General features: G+C 45.5%; 1 protein-coding gene across 1 annotated transcript in view; it reads right to left on the minus strand.

The window, feature by feature from the left end:
* Positions 1-21,753, minus strand: part of EEFSEC (eukaryotic elongation factor, selenocysteine-tRNA specific) — a 202,818-nt gene that overhangs the window by 100,354 nt on the left and 80,711 nt on the right. The window contains exon 5 of the mRNA XM_075321509.1: positions 3,995-4,627. Within this exon, the coding sequence (XP_075177624.1) occupies positions 3,995-4,627 (633 nt within the window). The remainder of the gene's footprint in view (positions 1-3,994; positions 4,628-21,753) is intronic.

Below are 21,753 nucleotides of genomic sequence, written 5' to 3' on the forward strand. Positions count from 1 at the left end.
GAAGCCACCTAGGCGTCCTTTACATGCCATTCTCAGCTCCGATTGGTGATCGCTAGTGCGTTCTTATTGGCGACCCCGAGCTTGGAAATATTGGCAAAAGTGGCGCTTGTATATCCTTTGTTCCTGAGCTTCTGTTGCTTAGCGGATCTTTATAGCGTTCTCTGTGCGGCGACTCCACACTGGTTTATCTATACAGCATCAATACAGCTTCAATCACATGATGCTTGCCGCATAGGCTTTATAGTATTGCAGACTGGAGGACTCTCTAATGATCCGCAAACCAGCACGCTCAGGAACAAGGTAGCTTTGAAGCAAAGGACGGAAGCGCTAAAGTTGCCTTCTTTTCAGTGAAAGCCGCCCAATCAGAACGCAACAGCGACCACCAATCAGAGGTAAGGGGGCGGGAAAGGGAACGCTATAGAACGCCTATGGGCTGGGTCGCTAACGATGTCGTTGTAACTGTGTCAAACACACCAATGCATGCTGCGCAGCGGGAAACAAAGGACCAAAAAATGGTCCTGACTGATTTGTAGTGATCAGCGACCTCACAGCGGGGGCCAGGTACTGATGCGTGTCACACACTGCAATGTCGCTGGGGAGGTCGCTATTACGTCACAAAACCGATGACGTTACAGAGATATCGCTAGCGATGTTGCAGTGTGTAAAAGGGCCTATATACACAGCGATATGTACACACAAATACATACCTATATACACAGCGATATGTACACACAAATACATACCTATATACACAGCGATATGTACACACAAATACATACCTATATACACAGATATGTACACACAAATACATACCTATATACACAGCGATATGTACACACAAATACATACCTATATACAAAGCAATATGTACACACAAATACATACCTATATACATAGTGATATGTACGCACAAATACATACCTATATACATAGCGATATGTACACACAAATACATACCTATATACACAGCGATATGTACACACAAATACATACCTATATACACAGCGATATGTACACACAAATAAATATATATATATACACAGAGATATGTACACACAAATACTTACCTATATACACAGCGATATGTACACACAAATACATACCTATATACACAGATATGTACACACAAATACATACCTATATACACAGCGATATGTACACACAAATACATACCTATATACACAGATATGTACACAAATACATACCTATATACACAGCGATATGTACACACAAATACATACCTATATACAAAGCAATATGTACACACAAATACATACCTATATACATAGTGATATGTACGCACAAATACATACCTATATACATAGCGATATGTACGCACAAATACATACCTATATACACAGCGATATGTACACACAAATACTTACCTATATACACAGATATGTACACACAAATACTTACCTATATACACAGCAATATGTTACCACAAATACATACCTATATACATAGCGATATGTACACACAAATGCATACCTATATACATAGCGATATGTACGCACAAATACTTACCTATATACACAGCGATATGTACGCACAAATACATACCTATATACACAGATATGTACACACAAATACTTACCTATATACACAGCGATATGTACGCACAAATACATACCTATATACACAGCGATATGTACGCACAAATACATACCTATATACACAGATATGTACACACAAATACATACCTATATACACAGCGATATGTACACACAAATACATACCTATATACACAGCGATATGTACACACAAATACATACCTATATACACAGATATGTACACACAAATACATACCTATATACACAGAGATATGTACACACAAATACATACCTATATACACAGAGATATGTACACACAATACATACCTATATACACAGAGATATGTACGCACAAATACATACCTATATACAGAGATATGTACGCACAAATACATGCCTATATACACAGAGATATGTACACAGAAATACATACCTATATACTCAGAGATATGTACACAGAAATACATACCTATATACACAGATATGTACGCACAAATACATACCTATATACACAGAGATATGTACCCACAAATACATACCTATATACACAGATATGTACGCACAAATACATACCTATATACACAGAGATATGTACACACAAATACATACCTATATACATAGAGATATGTACACACAAATACATACACCCATAAATAAACAGACATGTATACACATATACATAGACACAAATAGAAATACAGACATATACACACACAGATATGTACACACAAATGCAAACATATCTACACACCAATACATTCTACACAAAAATACATAGACACCGACACACACAAATATAAACACAGACATCTACACACAAATACATACAAATACATAACTGCACACATATATACACACAAATACAAAACACATATACATAAATATACACACATATTCCAACACGTTTCAACCCGACAACTATAGGCCGCATGTTGTTGGTGGAACCGTCAGCCGTGTGCACTGAATAAACGTGCCACCATGACTGCCGTGTCTCCGGACCTGTCTCCCATCGCGCACATCTGGGACATCATTGGTCGGTGATTACACAGGAGCTGCCAGCAGAGGATCTTGAGGATTTGCCCAAGTGCATTCAGCAGCAGAACCTTCCTCAGACGACCATTAATAACCTCAGTGATAGCAGCCGAGGCTGTAAGTGCCGGGATTTGTGCGTGCGGCTCAGACATCAAATTGAATAAATCCAGGGGTCTAGAAAATTTAGTTTCCATTTTTTTTTTCATCATTTTCCAGTTTTATCATCTGGGATGTCCATACTTCAATGAATTGTGGGTGTGGCAATTTCAACATACACTGTACATTGCCGCCATAGAGTGCTCAAATAATAATACCGACATACAGTGACTCAAACACAACTCTATACAAGAAAACTAACCATGGCTGCCATCTTCCAAAAACAGCGCCAACTCTGTCTACAGTTAGTGAGTGGTACTGCAGCTCAGCCCCAGTGGAGGTGACTGGTGCAGAGCTGTAATAATACACACAACCATTAGACAGAGGTGGCGCTGTTTTTGGAAGGAGGCAGTGATCTACTACCAGTGCGCCATAATGTCTAAATAATTCCGTTATATAGAGATGATCAAAAAGATCGGTAGGATCATGGACTAGCGGCCACCGGACCAGATCCCTGCAAACCTCCTGGCTAAGATTCACAGTGGCCGTGACTGCCAGTCCATCAGTGGGGCCCGCATCAGCGGAGGTGTCTGGTCTACACCCCCGAATATATACAGGTCCTTCCCCCCAGATATAATCCATATCGTCCACACTTGATCACTGCTCAGTAACGCGGCTCCCGCCGTCAGGACTCGCTGCCAGTCCCTGCTTGTAAAATGCTTCCATCTCTGGTTGGGACTCTGTTTGCTCTTGTGGCGACTGCCAAAAATATATCGCCTTTCACACGGGCACTGAGGTAACCTGGTTTTGTCGACACAGAATATCCCGCATCAAAGAAAATATGTGCACAAAGCAGACACCAAACATCGCCAAAGGTAAGGCCATCCAAATGTACTAATAAAAAAAGTCCTATTATTGGCGGTGTCTGCACTCACTTAAAGGGATGCCACATTTTAATAAACGGACAGCAAAAAAGCGCTTATCTAGCTGTCAAAATATTAAAAATATCTGTCCAAGAGTAATCTGATATAACAACACTGAGAAACCAAGCTTCAAAACCACTAACAAATTAGCTGGGAAGTGCACTGGGCGTGGCGATGCACTGGGGGCGTGTCGATGCACCCAGAGTACAGTGACACGCCCCCACTTATAGGAGGCTTTAAAGTTCAATTTCTCAGCACTGGTTCATCCGATTACCACAAGACAGGTATCATTTTTATTGTTGTCATAAGATCTATACAGCCACAATGGTAATTTCATTAGTAAAATAATTCTCACGAGTTCCCTTTAAGGATTTTTCGCCATCATCTTACCCTCTCCACTTGTCCTTCTTTGTGCTTCATCTTGAAGACCTTCAGCTTTGGAAGGAAAGTCTCAGAGTAGTTCTTATCTTCAGCCCCTACAAGTAGGACTCCGTGAAATGCTAATCTACAGGTGTTGGAATGGATGTCAGTGTCCAGCTTAGATCCAATAACGAGGCACAACTTGGGGCACGTGACCGGTTTCTCAAACTCCAGTAAGGCCCATTGTTGCTTGGGTAGGAGCTCGTCGTCCTGAGAACCATCTGCTTTGTTCACCTCCGAGTCCTTTGTGGTATAGCTGTCATGATATAAATACTCCTTCCCAAAATCAAAATGGTCTGCAGGCCCTTCTTGGTCGAGGTGAGGAGGTGGAACGCTGAAGAACATGACCTTCCCCATTACGGTTTCATGGCCCAACGTTATGTGGAACTTGGCTTTGGTGTGAAGTGACCCTTTAAAGTAGGGAATCTTCTTGACGGATATTATGGCAGCATGGATTGTCTGCAGCGAGTCCGGGGTACAGACCAGTCCTCGTTCTAAGAGCTTTGGGTCAAACTGGGTAACACAGATTCCCAGCCGATCGCCCTGCATGGCGGTGGGGACGGGCTGGTGAAACATCTGCATGCTCTTCACCTTTTTGGTAACCTAAAAGAAAGTCAAGAAAAATAGTCAAAACTGATGATGCTGCGATGACAAAAAGTTAGGAAACTTCTGCTAAACTTTTACAAAGCTGGTGGCCACTTCATTTCAATAGTTAGTAGCCAAAATTAAGACACTTAAGCCCCCCCCCCCGTACCAAAGATGTGCCTGGTTTTTCATCAGTCCTTGGCTAAATCCCACCACCTCTGTAATGCTGCGGATTTATAGGACTGAACCTGCAAAAATGGTTTGGTTGATTTGACCAACTAAAGTCAGCAAACTGCTACTCTTCATAAATGGGCTCCACAGCCTTGTGACCGGGGACCCCGCCAGTACATCCCTTCATTCTTCAGTTTAATCAGGGGTCCCAGAAATCAGAGCCCCCACCATTATCAGGTCATGTAATCAGTGAATTATTTCTTAATCTATTTTTGGAGCTACAAATCTTCTGCTTTGGCTCATAAAACCTACAATCAAATTGTAAAATTTTGGTTGTCCGCAGCCACCACTAGAGGGAGCCGGTTGTCCGCGACCACCACTAGAGGGAACCGGATGTCGGCAGCCACCACTACAGGGAGCTGGTCGTCGACAGTCACCCCTAGAGGTAGCCGGTTGTCCGCAACCACCACTAGAGGGAGCCGGTTGTCGGCAGCCACCACTAGAGGGAGCCGGTTGTCGGCAGCCACCACTAGAGGGAGCCTACCAACCTTCTACCTCCACAGCTTCCATTCGGCAGAACAGTCTTCACAGAGCTCCCTCTAGTGGTGGCCCAAAACTTAAGCAATGCAGCTTTATGGCTGGGTGAAGGGAAGCAAAGTATTTAGAGCTCTGTACCAGCTCGAAACAGAGACATAGTATGAAAGTAATCAATTTCTTCCCAATAATTGAACACCCTTTCATAAAGGAGGAAAAAAAAAGTCAGGTCTGTAAGACAACTGACCTACAACATCCCATTTGGACCAATATCGTGACAATATACAGGTATAGCACAAAACCCAAAGAGTGAAATTGTAGAATTCTGGTTGTCAGCAGCAACCACTAGAGGAAGCCTACTGACCTTGTGTTTCCACAGCTTCCACTGGGCAGCACAGTCTTCTCAGAGCTCCCTCTAGTGGTGGCCCAAAACTTAAGAAATGCAACTTTATGGCTGGGTGAAGGAAAGCTGAGTATTTGGAGCTCTGTATCAGTTTGAAACAGAGACATAGTATGAAAATTAAACTAATTTTTCCCCATAATTGCACTCTCTTTCATAAAAGGGGAAAAAAAAGTCAAGTCTGTAAGAGAACTGGCCTACAAAACCCCAGTATGGCCGGGATACGGTGACAATATACAGGTATAGCACAAAACCCAAAGAGTAAAATTGTAAAATTGTGGTTGTCGGCAACCACCACTAGAGGGAGCCTACTGACCTTGTGTCTCCACAGCTTCCACTGGGCAGCACAGTCTTCACAGAGCTCCCTCTAGTGGTGGCCCAAAACTTAAGAAATGCAGCTTTATAGCTGGGTGAAGGAAAGCGGAGTATTTGGAGCTCTGTATCAGTTTGAAACAGAGACATAGTATGAAAATTAAACTATATTTTTCCCCATTATTGGACTCCCTTTCATAAAAGGGAAAAAAAAGTCAAGTCTGTAAGAGAACTGGCCAACAAAACCCCAGTATGGCCGGGATACGGTGACAATATACAGGTATGGCACTAGCAGAATAACTTGGCAATGTCATCTTACTATGAAATGTAGCAGCCATTGTGTCTGGAGCCTCCCGTCCCTATGAAGACGCTATGAATGATTTAGTACGCCATTTATCAGCTGCTGGGGGTGTATCGCGTACAGAGAAGGCACTACTGCCTGTCCAGGGTGAGGTTATAATTACAGGAGACATGGAAAATGAGATAAACCTTGGGAGGGACCGGGACCAAAGGGCTAGAAACGCTGTATACCCACTGTCAACTGCTCCGACTATTGAGACGGAACCAAGATCCGCTCCGAAGCATCAATTTGTGGTTAGTAAATACATGAAGTCCGTCCCGGGGGAGCAGCGCGGAGAAGCCACAATCGATATCAGACTGTGTGAAGTGTCCTCCTCCGCAGGAGCCGCCCTTGTCTTAGACATTACAGAGACGATCCATTTCCAGTACCCGAAACGTCCCATGGTGCGGCACGTGCCGGGACCGCAAGATGTAATTAGGAGCAGCTAGTAATCTGTTTACAACATTTTTTTGGCTGCAATTTACTCTTTATATTGTTTTCACATTTATTATTCATTCTTTTTATTTGTGTCGACCGCACCAGGTTTATGTTTCGTCCAGTCTGAACGGTGCGGCTTACGTGTATGTATGAAATGGGGCAAAGAAAGCTGCACAATTTTTAGCACAATTGCGGCCATTATATTATATTAAAAAACAAAAACAGAAAAACACTCTCCATTACGGATAAACGCCCCTATACATATAAGATAAAAAATGGTCTAAAACAGACGGATGAGACTATAACTATTACGGACGGATGAGATCATAACGATAACAGACGGATGAGACCATAACGGACGGATGAGACCACAACGATAAGGGACGGAAGAGACATCAACGATAAGGGACGGAAGAGACAATAGCGATAACAAATGGATGAGACCATAACAATAACGGACGGATGAGACCGTAACAATAATAGACGGATGAGATCATAACGATAACGGACAGATGAGACCATAACGATAACAGACGAATGAGACCATAACGATAACAGACAGATGAGACCATAACGATAACGGACGGATGAGACCATAACGGACGGATGAGACCACAACGATAAGGGACGGAAGAGACCATAGCAATAACAAATGGATGAGACCATAACAATAACGGACGGAAGAGAACATAACGATAACGGACAGATAAGACGATAAAGATGGATGAGACCATAACGATAACGGACGGAACAAACCATAACGATAATGGATGGATGAGACCATAATGATAACGGACCTAAGAGACCATAATGATAATGGACGGTTGAGACCATAACGATAACGGACGGTTAAGACCATAACGATAACGGACGGTTGAGACCATAACGATAACGGACGGTTGAGACCATAACGATGACGAACGGGTGAGACCATAACGGCCGGATGAGACCATAACAGACGGATGAGACCATAATGGACAGATGAGACCATAACGATAACGGACGGATGAGACCATAATGATAACGGACAGGTGAGACCATAACAATAACGGACGAGTGAGACCATAACAATAAAGGACAGATGAGACCGTAACGATAACGAACGGGTGAGAGCGTAACGATAGCGGACGGGTGAGACCGTAACGATAGCGGACGGGTGAGACCGTAACGTTAACGGACGGGTGAGACCATAACGATAACGGACAGATGAGATCATAACGATAACGGACAGATGAGATCATAACGATAACGGACGGATGAGACCATAACGATAACGGACAGATGAGATCATAACGATAACGGACGGATGAGACCATAACGATAACAGACGGATGAGATCATAACAATAACGGACGGATGAGACCATAACGGACGGATGAGACCACAACGATAAGGGACGGAAGAGACCATAGCGATAACAAATGGATGAGACCGTAACAATAACAGACGGATGAGATTATAACGATAACTGACAGATGAGACCATCAGGATAACGGATGGATGAGACCGTAACGATAACGGACAGATGAGACCGTAACGAATCCGGACAGATGCGATCGTAACGATAAGTGACGGATGAGTTCGTAACAATAACGGATGGGAGAGACCATAACGATAACAGACGGATGAGATCATAACGATAACGAACGGATGAGACCATAACGGACGGATGAGATCATAACGATAACGGACAGATGAGATCATAACGATAACGGACGGATGAGACCATCAGGATAACGGACGGATGAGACCATCAGGATAACGGACGGATGAGACCATCAGGATAACGGACGGATGAGACCATCAGGATAACGGACGGATGAGACAATCAGGATAACAAACGGATGAGATCGTAACAATAAGGGACGGGTGATACCATAACGATAACGGATGGATGTGACCATAACGGACGGATGAGACCATAACGGACAGATGAGACCGTAACGATAACGGACAAATGAGACCGTAACGATAACGGACAGATGAGACCGTAACAATAACGGACGAATGAGACCATAACGGACGGTTGAGACCATAATGATAATGGACAGATAAAACCATAACCATAACAGATGGAAGAGACCATAACTATAACGGACGGATGAGACCATAATGATAACGGACGGATGAGACCGTAACGGACGGATGAGACCATATCGATAACGTACGAATGAGACCGTAACGATAATGGACAAAAATGAATGCAATACTAATATCGAGCACCAGGTGGCGCTATAACAGGACCACAGATTCATTTCACTACAGATCCCAGCATGCCCACAGGCAGATGTGTATCAGGAGACGGTGCCAGGTCATTAGCATCTTTACATTTCTACAGACAGTAACCGGATCCATTGCTGTCAATGCCGCAGCCGCGGAGCTGACAATCTAGCATGGCCGCGTGCTTTCCAGGCGTGCTGGGAGGTGTCGCTCAGCAGCGGAGGTCGCTTTAGGCTGTAAAGTTACATTCGGCTTAAGCAGATTTGGCGTTTCAGAATTCTTTTCCTAAATTGCAGTTTAAAACACAAATAAACGCTCGGACTTCCTTCCCCTCCGCGCCCCGCGCCGCGCCGTGTTAAGCTGCCATTTATTAGGGCGGATTGTATGACGGATCGCCGCCGCTGCTCCATCCAAACCACAATTAATAATGTTAATTGCAAATGCCTGAAAGCCTCTTCGGTGTTAATGTAGCACACTAATAGGACGGCCGCAACCCAATATCTTATTCTCTGGAATTATTTGACAAGGGGGGAAACAACATTAATTCAGCGGATCACCTTTCAAGGTCACGGAAAAATGAAAGAGTCAGCGAAAAGAAAGAAAAGGAAGCACGAATACAAGCTGGGACATTCCTTAGGAAATTCCACAAATGCAGAATAGTGGGACAAAAAAAAAAAGAAAAGGGACGTAATATTAACCGGATACGCACTTCTCATCGGAGGCTGCAATTAACCCCTAACAGGCCAGAGACCTCTGCAATCACGTCTGCTTCTCAGTAGCCATTAACAGTCTTTCTCTTGGAATGGCCGAAGTGGTGATCGCCTGCAGTGCTTTCATGGTTAATCCTTTATTTGTGATGATGACGCTGGATACAGAATAAATCTCCCTAAGGTCAACTGTGTATATACATTACAGTACTGCTCCTGAGTTACATCCTGTATTATACTCCAGAGCTGCACTCACTATTCTGCTGGTGCAGTCACTGTGTACATACATTATATTACTTATCCTGTACTGATCCTGAGTTACATCTTGTATTATACTCCAGAGCTGCACTCACTATTCTGCTGGTGCAGTCACTGTGTACATACATTACATTATTTATCCTGTAGAGATCCTTCCTGAGTTACATCCTGTATTATACTCCAGAGCTGTACTCACTATTCTGCTGGTGAAGTCACTGTGTACATACATTACTTATCCTGTATTATACTCCAGAGCAGCACTCACTATTCTGCTTCTGCAGTCACTGTGTACATACATTACATTACTTATTCTGTACTGATCCGGAGTTACAACCTGTATTATACTTCAGAGCTGCACTCACTATTCTGCTTCTGCAGTCACTGTGTACATACATTGCTTATCCTGAGTTACATCCTGTATTATCCTCCAGAGCTGCACTCACTATTCTGCTGGTGCAATCAATGTGTACATACATTACTGTTACTGCTTTCATACATTCATACTTCAGGACTGCACTCATAATTCTGCAGAGCTGTGATCTCTCAGTATTCCCCGCCTTGTTCGGATTTTTCTCTGGTGATTTGCATTCTGGGAAGTGTCGGCTTTGGTATAATCATCAGATAAAAGAAAATGAACGACTTCTTGTATTATATGGGCTCCGTACAGCTGTGAGGAGCGTTTTTAATAGCCACCGGCAGAGTTGTGAATGCAGCTCTGGCTCAGTACATAAGTAGCATAAGTTACGTAGAAGCTTTATTCTGCACTAATATATATATATATATATATATATATATATATATATATATATATATATATATATAGATGGATAGAGATTATATATATCTACATCTCTCTCTCTCTGTGTGTGTGTATATATATACATATATATATATATATATATATATATATATATATATATAAAGATAGATAGATATATAAAGATAGATAGATAGATATTATATATATTTTATATATACAGACATTCAAACACACCGGACTCGCCCTTTGGCATACCCGGCACTGTCAACTTTCTTGAGACCGGTGACATCTCGCAGTCCTATCTATTAGTAAGATGCAGCCTCATGAATAATGGTCCAGCGTCGGGGGGAAAAAAATGGCTGGAAAGGTAATGGATACAATTCAATATCCTCTGCAAATTGAGCTGATGGCGCTCGCTGATAGCCGGGATCATTTCAATGAGTAAGAAGTCCTGTGTGACAGGTTTAATATAAAGCCCCGCAGCCTCCTGCCAGAACACCGCGCCCCTCGTACCTGCCATTACCCCGAGCACCCAAATCCGGGTATGTAATAACAAGGGGGCAATCGCGTCCCCCATAGGAACTCGTTGGATGTTGCAGATCGATGTTTCCGATTTGCAACATTGTATCAAAAACATTCTAATTGTATCTGAAAACATTCCGATTGCTCCTTATTGAGTAGTAGGAGCGCAGACGGTCACGGAAGACGTCTCCCCCCGCGGTTCAGGGTGCGGATCGCCCCCCTGTGACGGATCTTCCCCCCTTGGGCACGGCACAGAGTTTCTAAAAATATATTCCTGTTTGCCCAGTGCCACGGAGAGGAGTGTGAGCCTCTGCCTATCTCAAATGGGAATCAGCCGGAGAGTCTGCGCCGGCCCGGCAAGGTAATTCTTGCAATCGCAGAAATGAAATGGAGACATGTTAGATCAGTGGTGCATGAATATTTACTCAAGCCCGGCTTTACTGCACTCAACCTGGGTTCAATTTTGCAAATTAAAATGAGCGCGGTGTGGATGGAGAGATTAAAGCACAGCGTCCCGGAGGCTGCCGCGCACTCGCCGAGGTATTAAGTGATCTGCGCGCCCGTATGCTGGGCTATTTCGGTGATGTTATTGAGGGAGGTCAAAAAGGAGTTTATATGATGGAGGCTGCAGGTCAAGGAAAGGTCACCGGCCGGACGCAATGAATATATGCAAATCCCGTTCCTTGTAACATCGGCTCATTTATAGTCAGAGCAAATAATATTAATAAGCAAAGTATCTGCACTGTTCTTATCCACTGGCTGCAATTTATCCCCAAAAAATACATAAAAATAATGGGCATAATTCATAATTATAATTAGTATAAACAAAGTATATATACCAGTTCTGCTTTATAAGCTGTGTGAAGTGAGCTCCCCCTAGTGGTGACTGCTGTATGCAGTGAGCTCCCCCTGGTGGTGACTGCTGTATGCAGTGAGCTCCCCCTGGTGGTGACTGCTGTATGCAGTGAGCTCCCCCTGGTGGCGACTGCTGTATGCAGTGAGCTCCCCCTAGTGGTGACTGCTGTATGCAGTGAGCTCCCCCTAGTGGTGACTGCTGTATGCAGTGAGCTCCCCCTAGTGGTGACTGCTGTATGCAGTGAGCTCCCCCTAGTGGTGACTGCTGTATGCAGTGAGCTCCCCCTAGTGGTGACTGCTGTATGCAGTGAGCTCCCCCTAGTGGTGACTGCTGTATGCAGTGAGCTCCCCCTAGTGGTGACTGCTGAATACAGTGAGCTCCCCCTAGTGGTGACTGCTGTATGCAGTGAGCTCCTCCTAGTGGTGACTGCTGTATGCAGTGAGCTCCCCCTAGTGGTGAATGCTGTATGTAGTGAGCTCCCCCTAGAGGTGACTGCTGTATGCAGTGAGCTCCCCCTAGTGGTGAATGCTGTATGTAGTGACCTCCCCCTAGTGGTGACTGCTGTATGCAGTGAGCTCCCCCTAGTGGTGACTGCTGTATGCAGTGAGCTCCCCCTAGTGGTGACTGCTGTATGCAGTGAGCTCCCCCTAGTCGTCACTACTGTATGCAGTGAGCTCCCCCTTGTGATGGCTACTGAATGCAGTGAGCTCCCCCTAGTGGTGACGGTCGAAAGCATTTTATTATGTACCATTTGGGGATTTGGAGCTCAGTGTCAGAAAAGCATGGCCGCTTATAAAGAGATGAATGAATGCAGAATGACAGAATATTGTTGCTCAAAAGGATATTCCAGGGTATATCTATTTCACTTTATGATCAGGGAGAACGGAGCACTGGTTGCACCTTCAATCTGTATGGGAAATATGGAGATGGACCAAAACTAGCTCCTTTGGTCCCATAGACAAGGAATAACCAGAAAACTATGTTAGAGGGGGGCACTTATTTTAAAAGGGATGAACATATTAATGATACTACGAATAGGTAATCTGATCCTACACGTACAGTGGGGGTCTGACACTCGCCTCCTTCACAGATCAGGCCCCACTACTGCTATACAGACAGCACAGCTCAATACACCATTTAGTGGACGTTCTTGGTACTGCAGCTCAGACCACATTCACTTTAATAGGAGCTGAGCTGCGGTACCGAGCATGACCCCTACATGATATATTGAGCTGTGCTGTCCATATAGCAGTAGTGGGGTCTGATCTGAATACAGCGAGTGTCAGACCTCCATGTAGTGGCCGTTCTTGGTACTGCAGCTCAGCTACTATTAAAATGAATGTGGTCTGAGCTGCGGTGCCGAGAACGTCCATTACATGGTGTTCCAGCTCTGTATAATAATATAATATTTATTTACTTATATAGTGCCATTAATTCCATAATGCTTTACATACATCAGTAACACTGTCCCCATTGGGGCTCACAATCTGAATTCCCTATCTGTATGTCTTTGGAGTGTGGGAGGAAACCCACGCAAACACGGGGAGAACATATAAACTTGTTGCAGATGTTGTCCTTGGAGGGATTTGAACCCAGGACCCCAGCACTCCAAGACTGCAGTGCTAACCACTGAGCCACCGTGCTGCCCTACATATATAGTGCAGTGCTAACCACTGAGCTACCGTGTTGCCCTATATACACCGGTAGTACAGTACTAACCATGCTGTTCTATATATAGTACAGTGCTAACCACTGACCCACCATGCTATCCTATATAAAGTACAGTGCTAACCACTGAGCCACTATGTTGTCCTATATATAGTACAGTGCTAAGCACTGAGCCACCGTGCTGCCCTACATATATAGTGCAGTGCTAAGCACTGAGCTTCCGTGTTGCCCTATATATACCGGTAGTACAGTACTAACCATGCTGTTCTATATATAGTACAGTGCTAACCACTGACCCACCATGCTATCCTATATAAAGTACAGTGCTAACCACTGAGCCACTATGTTGTCCTATATATAGTACACTGCTAACCACTGAGCCGCCGTGCTGCACTATATATAGTACAGTGCTAACCACTGAGCCACCGTGCTGCCCTACATATAAAGTGCAGTGCTAACCACTGAGCTACCGTGCTGCCCTATATATAGTACAGTACTAACCATGCTGTTCTATTTATAGTACAGTGCTAACCACTGAACCACCATGCTGCCCTATATAAAGTACAGTGCTAACCACTGAACTACCATGTTGTCTATATAGTACAGTGCTAACCACTGAGCCACAATTCTGTCTTATATATAATACAGTGCTAACCACTGAGCCACCGTGCTGCGCTATGTATAGTACAGTGCTAACCACTGAGCCACCGTGCCATCAGTCAGTCTGTGGAGGTGCCAGATGATGACTTAGATAGATAGGTCATCAATATCTTATTCATAGAAAACCCCTTTAATCATTCCAGAAGGGTCTTCAAGCATTAGTTTGATCAGTAAATTTTGCACAAGTTTATTTTGCACCAATAATTTTGGCTATTTCCCGGGCCAGCGATGAATGTGGAGGAATCCTTACCACCTGGGACCTATAGAGAGAAACCAGGTATCGCTGCCAATTCTGTCCACACCTGCTTTCCATCGTTGCTGATCCCTGAGCAGTTAATTAATGCGGCAGCCGCAGTTTTCTCTCGCTGCGGAGCATTTATCAGTTCGGAAGCAGAGCACCGCCGAGACAGACGGAAGTAGGAAGAATAACTTGTACTATAAGGAGACACTTGATCGAGGCGGATTTAGACATCGAGCATAATTCCCGTTACTGAGGACACAATTATTACACGGTGGCGATTTCGGTCCAGGATTCCAGATGATCCAACATCCATAAGGACCGGCCCAAAGAACTACTCAGGCCAAAATCTACTATAGGGTAACAATCGAGCACCCCGAAAAGAAAACCAAAAATAAATAAAATAATATTTACATGGTTACATAGGATGAAAAATAGACCCATCTAAAGTAAAAAAAAATAAAAAAAATAGACCTAGGTCCATCTACCATCTAAAGAAAAAAAAAAGAAGAAGAGACCTAGGTCCATAGAAAAAAAAAAATAGACCTTGGTCCATAGAAAAAAAAAAAATAGACCTAGGTCCATCTACCCTCTAAAGAAAAAAAATAAATAGACCTAGGTCCATAGAAAAGAAAAATAGGCCTAGGTCCATCTACCCTCTAAAGAAAAATAATAATAATAAAAAAAAATAAAAATAGAAAAAATAGACCTAGGTCCATAGAAAAGAAAACTAGACCTAGGTCCATAGAGGAAAAAAAAAATAGACCTAGGTCCATCTACCCTCTAAAGAAAAAAAAAAAAAATAATAGAAAAATAGACCTAGGTCCATCTACCCTCTAAAGAAAAATAATAATAATAAAAAAAAATAGAAAAATAGACCTAGGTCCATAGAAAAGAAAACTAGACCTAGGTCCATAGAGGAAAAAAAAAAATAGACCTAGGTCCATCTACCCTCTAAGAAAAAAAAAAAATAATAGAAAAATAGACCTAGGTCCATCTACCCTCTAAAGAAAAAAAAAAAAAAAAATAGAAAAATAGACCTAGGTCCATAGAAAAGAAAACTAGACCTAGGTCCCATAGAGGAAAAAAAAAATAGACCTAGGTCCATCTACCCTCTAAAGAAAAAAAAAAAATAGACCTAGGTCCATAGAAAAGAAAAATAGGCCTAGGTCCATCTACCCTCTAAAGAAAAATAATAATAATAAAAAAAAATAAAAATAGAAAAATAGACCTAGGTCCATAGAAAAGAAAACTAGACCTAGGTCCATAGAGGAAAAAAAAATAGACCTAGGTCCATCTACCCTCTAAAGAAAAAAAAAAAAAAAATAGAAAAATAGACCTAGGTCCATAGAAAAGAAAACTAGACCTAGGTCCATAGAGGAAAAAAAAATAGACCCTAGGTCCATCTACCCTCTAAAGAAAAAAAAAAAAAAAATAGAAAAATAGACCTAGGTCCATAGAAAAGAAAAATAGACCTAGGTCCATCTACCCTCTAAAGAAAATAATAATAAAAAAATAAAAAAAATAGAAAAAATAGACCTAGGTCCATATTACCAAGAAAACTCAAATTTTATAATACATTTTTTTATCTTTCTCTTTCCCTTCACAGACCAGAATCTGGCTGTAAAACAACTGACTGCAGCAGAAGCCTCTCCCCTTTTTTTAAAAAGATTGCCAAGCCAAAAAATGGATAATATTTATTGAAAATTCTGCAGAGAAACAGTAATGGCGAGTTTCCTCTTAATACATATTTTTTTGCCGGCCACCTTTGCAATCTATCAGCAGTGTCTGGTCTCCTAGGTAAGGAGCAAAGCATTTACATGCTCTTTCCAATAGAGCTTGAGAGCGTTGCTGTGAAGGAAGCATTGTTGAAGTCTGGCCAACTTCAGCGCTCTTGTACTCCATCCTCAGTGCTGAAGAGGACGGTTGTCTCCGCTTGCAGCATCGGGAGGAGCGCACAGTTTGGAGCAATGCTGCCGATGGTTGGAACAGTCAATCAATCAAGAGCGCACTCCCCTGGGAAAGAAAAGAAGCCGGGAGGCAGAGGAGCGGTGTACTCCAGATTGAAAACATGGGGCAATGCTTTGCAAATATGGCCAAAAAAGAAAACTCCTCGGGTCAACCAGATTTTCGTGATATTGACCCCATGGAAATCAGCCGTATACAAATAGGGATAGGAAAAAATGGGCAGATATCTCCCGGCTGTGGCGCCAGCACCTGACTGCTCCCCTCGCCCCTTCCCTTCATCAGGTTTGTAGTTCTCGTCCGTTGGGCGACGGTCTCTTCTGAAGATATTGCTCTAGTATAAGAGGCGATAAATCAGATTTTTGCTCCCCGCTCCTCTTTGCGCATTTTTCTTGATGTTTCTCCCAAAGATCCCAGATGTGCCGCGATTGATCAAAAAGAGCTGAAAACGAGGGAGCGCGCCGGCTTTTGTTCTGGAGCACTGCAGCTGAACTAATTATTACTGTATGCTTCTTAATGAAATAACGTGGTCACAGATTATAAGCAAATAAATAAGAAGGGAGGGAGAGGTCTGTCCGAGAACTTAAAGGGGCTATCCAACTGCAACAGCTGCAAACATTCAAAAGTAAGAAGTATTCACCTCTACATTCTCTGGCAATCCAGCTCCGGTGCTCCAAAGATCCACCTGGACTTTGCTGACCGCTGCAGCTAATCAGTGGCAGTACTACTGGCATCTCCGCTCACCACTGCCATGATACCAGTAATATGGCAAGAAACCTTAGAGACCATTGTGGCTGCAGATGTCATGTACTGGTCACTCATAGGCTATGTGCACATGCTGCAGAAAGTTTCTTCAGCAAATCTGCACGTTTTGGCAAAAAAACTGCATAAAAAAAAAACTGATCCCTTTTTCGCGCGGCTTTGGTGCCATTTTTTATGCTTTTTTGGCCACAAAGAAACTTTTTTTTTTTTTCAGGAGAGAGCAGAGAGCGAGCAGAGAGCAGGGAGAGAGGGGAGAGAGGGGAGAGAGAGGAGAGAGAGAGGGGAGAGAGAAGAGAGAGAGAGGAGAGAGAGAGAGGATAGGAGAGAGAGAGAGAGAGAGAGAGGAGAGAGAGAGAGAGAGAGAGAGAGGAGAGAGAGGAGAGAGAGAGAGAGAGAGAGAGAGAGGAGAGAGAGAGAGAGAGGAGAGAGAGAGAGAGGAGAGAGAGAGAGAGGAGAGAGAGAGAGAGAGAGAGGAGAGAGAGAGAGAGGAGAGAGAGAGAGAGGAGAGAGAGGAGAGAGAGGAGAGAGAGAGAGAGAGAGGAGAGAGAGGAGAGAGAGAGAGAGGAGAGAGAGGAGAGAGAGAGGAGAGAGAGGAGAGAGGAGAGAGGAGAGAGAGAGAGAGAGGAGAGAGAGAGGAGAGAGAGAGAGAGGAGAGAGAGAGGAGAGAGAGAGAGAGGAGAGAGAGAGAGAGAGAGGAGAGAGAGAGAGAGGAGAGAGAGAGGAGAGAGAGGAGAGAGAGAGAGAGAGAGGAGAGAGAGGAGAGAGAGAGGAGAGAGAGAGGAGAGAGAGGAGAGAGAGAGAGAGAGAGGAGAGAGAGAGAGAGGAGAGAGAGAGAGAGGAGAGAGAGAGAGAGGAGAGAGAGAGAGAGAGAGAGAGGAGAGAGAGAGAGAGAGAGGAGAGAGAGAGAGAGGAGAGAGAGAGGAAGAGAGAGAGAGAGAGAGAGAGAGAGAGGAGAGAGAGGAGAGAGAGAGAGAGAGGAGAGAGAGGAGAGAGGAGAGAGAGAGAGAGAGGAGAGAGAGAGAGAGAGAGAGAGAGGAGAGAGAGAGGAGAGAGAGAGAGAGGAGAGAGAGAGAGAGAGAGAGGAGAGAGAGAGAGAGGAGAGAGAGAGGAGAGAGAGGAGAGAGAGAGAGAGAGAGGAGAGAGAGGAGAGAGAGAGGAGAGAGAGGAGAGAGAGAGAGGAGAGAGAGAGAGAGAGAGAGAGGAGAGGGAGGAGAGGGAGGAGAGGGAGGAGAGGGAGGAGAGGGAGCGAGAGGAGGAGAGGGAGGAGAGAGAGGGAGAGAGGAGGAGGAGAGGGAGGGAGTGGGAGGAGAGGGAGGAGAGGGAGGAGAGGGAGAGAGAGGGAGGAGAGGGAGGAGAGGGAGGAGAGGGAGGAGAGGGAGGAGAGGAGGAGAGGGAGGAGAGGGAGGAGAGGAGAGAGGGAGGAGAGGGAGGAGAGGGAGGAGGGGAGGAGAGGAGAAGGAGAGAGAGGGAGGAGAGGGAGAGAGAGGGAGGAGAGGAGGAGAGGGAGGAGAGGGAGGAGAGGGAGGAGAGGGAGAGAGAGGGAGGAGAGGGAGGAGAGGGAGGAGAGGGAGGACGAGGGAGAGAGAGGGAGGAGAGGGAAGGAGAGGAGGACGAGGGAGGAGAGGAGGAGAGGGAGGAGAGGGAGGAGAGGGAGGAGAGGGAGGAGAGGGAGGAGAGGAGAGAGAGGGAGGAAAGAGAGGAGAGAGAGGAGAGGGAGGAGAGGGAGGAGAGGGAGGAGAGGGAGGAGAGGGAGGAGAGGGAGGGAGAGGGAGGAGAGGGAGGAGAGGGAGGAGAGGGAGGAGAGGGAAGAGAGAGGAAGAGAGAGGAGGAAAGAGAGGAGAGAGAGGAGAGGGAGGAGAGGGAGGGGAGGGAGGAGAGGGAGGAGAGGAGGAGAGGGAGGAGAGGGAGGAGAGGAGGAGAGGGAGGACGAGGGAAGAGAGAGAGAGAGAGAGAGAGAGAGAGAGAGAGGGAAAGAGAGGAGAGAGAGAGAGAGAGAGAGAGAGCGAGAGGAGGAAAGAGAGGAGAGGGAGGAGAGGGAGGAGAGGGAGGAGAGGGAGGCGAGGGAGGAGAGGGAGGAGAGGGGAGGGAGAAGGCGGAGAGGGAGGAGAGGGAGGAGAGGAGGAGAGGGAGGAGCGGGAGGAGAGGAGGAGAGGGAGGAGAGAGAGGAGAGAGAGGAGAGAGAGGACGAGAGAGGAGAGAGAGGAAAGAGAGGAAAGAGGAAAGAGAGAGGAGAGAGAGAGAGAGAGAAGAGGAGAGGAGAAGAGAGAGAAGAGAGAGTGGGCAAGAGAGGAAAGAGAGAGGAAAGAGAAGAAGAGGAGACGAGAGGAAGGAGGAGGAGGAGAGAGAGAGGAGAAGGACGAGAGAGAGAGGAGAGAGAGAGGAGAGAGAGAGGAGAGAGAGAGGAAGAGAGAGAGGAGAGAGAGAGGAGAGAGAGAGGAGAGAGAGAGGAGAGAGAGAGGAGAGAGAGAGGAAGAGAGGGAAGAGGAGAGGGAGAGGAGAGAGAAGAGGAGAGAGAGAGGAGAGAGGAGAGGAGAGAGAGAGGAGGAGAGAGAGGAGAGAGAGAGGAGAGAGAGAGAGTGAGGAGACGAGAGAGGAGAGAGAGAGGAAGAGAGAGGAAAGAGAGAGGAAGAGAGAGGGGAAAGAGAGAGGGAAAAGAGAGAGGGAAAAGAGAGGAGAGAGAAGAGAAGAGAAGAGAGAGGCAAGAGAGTGACGAGAGAGAGGAGGAGAGAGAGAAGAGAGAGAGACAAGCAAGCGACCCAAGCAGAGACCCTGAAAGAAAAGTGTGCAGAACCCTTCTCACGCCATCAGAAGACAGCTGTACCACCTCAAACCACCTGTGAGAGTCTGGCTCAAGATATTCGACAGCGTCATCACACCTATACTGCTGTATGGCAGCGACGATATGGGGCCCAGTGACCTATCCAGACCCCCACACAAAGTGGAATTCCAGCCCAACCGAAGTCTTCTACATGGAGTTCTGTAAATATCTCTCCAAGCTCCATCGCAGCACCTCAAACATAGCCTGTCGGCAGAGCTGGGCCGATTCCCTTTATGGATCAGTACTACACAAGAGGGCGCACTATCACACCAGGCGCACCTACAGAACAGCAACCCCAGCTCCTACCATCATAAAGCCCTGCTGAGCCAGAGACCAGAGCAAGCCAGAACCCCGGCAGCCAGTCCAGCCAAAGTCAGCAACACACCCCTGACAAAAGCCCAAATAAAAGATCTCAGAGAGCTGCAAGATGCAATACATAGAGGACTGGAAGAGTGAATTAGAGAACTCCCAGAAACTCACCATCTACCGGTCACTGCGGAGGGACTACACTCTGGCCCCATATCTGGAAAGGTTACGCCAACCCAAAGACAGGCAGACCCTAAGCCTGTACGGACTGAGTGCCCACAGCCTAGAGTGGAAACAGGGTGGCACCGACAGACATACAAGCCGCGGGAGAACAGACTGTGCCCAGCACTGCCAGCAGGGGGCTCTGGAGGACGAGGCACATTTCCTGCTGCACTGTGACAAATACTCAGCAGTGAGGGCCTCCCACTTCCAGAGAGAGAGAAAGAAGGAAGGCGAGAGAGAGAGAGAGAAGGCGAGAGAGAGAGAGAGAAGGCGAGAGAGAGAGAGAGAAGGCAAGAGAGAGAGAGAGAGAGAAGGCGAGAGAGAGAGAGAGAAGGCGAGAGAGAGAGAGAGAAGGCGAGAGAGAGAGAGAGAAGGCGAGAGAGAGAGAAGAAGGCGAGAGAGAGAGAAAGAAGGCGAGAGAGAGAGAAAGAAGGCGAGAGAGAGAGAAAGAAGGCGAGAGAGAGAAAGAAGGCGAGAGAGAGAGAGAGAAGGCGAGAGAGAGAGAGAAAGAAGGCGAGAGAGAGAGAAAGAGAGAGAGAAGGCGAGAGAGAGAGAGAGAAGGCGAGAGAGAGAAGGCGAGAGAGAGAGAAGGCGAGAGAGAGAGAGAAGGCGAGAGAGAGAGAAGGCGAGAGAGAGAGAGAAGGCGAGAGAGAGAGAGGCAAGAGAGAGAGAAGGCGAGAGAGAGAGAAGGCGAGAGAGAGAGAAGGCGAGAGAGAGAGAAGGCGAGAGAGAGAGAAGGCGAGAGAGAGAGAAGGCGAGAGAGAGAGAGAAGGCGAGAGAGAGAGAGAAGCGAGAGAGAGAGAAGAGAGAGAGAGAGAGAGAAGGCGAGAGAGAGAGAGAAGGCGAGAGAGAGAGAGAAGGCGAGAGAGAGAGAAGGCGAGAGAGAGAGAAGGCGAGAGAAGGAGAGAGAAGGCGAGAGAGAGAGAGAAGGCGAGAGAGAGAGAGAAGGCGAGAGAGAAGAAGGAGAGAGAGAAGGAGAGAGAGAGG

Source organism: Anomaloglossus baeobatrachus, chromosome 8 (assembly GCF_048569485.1).
Source record: "Anomaloglossus baeobatrachus isolate aAnoBae1 chromosome 8, aAnoBae1.hap1, whole genome shotgun sequence".
In the NCBI taxonomy this organism is placed as follows: Eukaryota; Metazoa; Chordata; class Amphibia; order Anura; family Aromobatidae; genus Anomaloglossus; species Anomaloglossus baeobatrachus.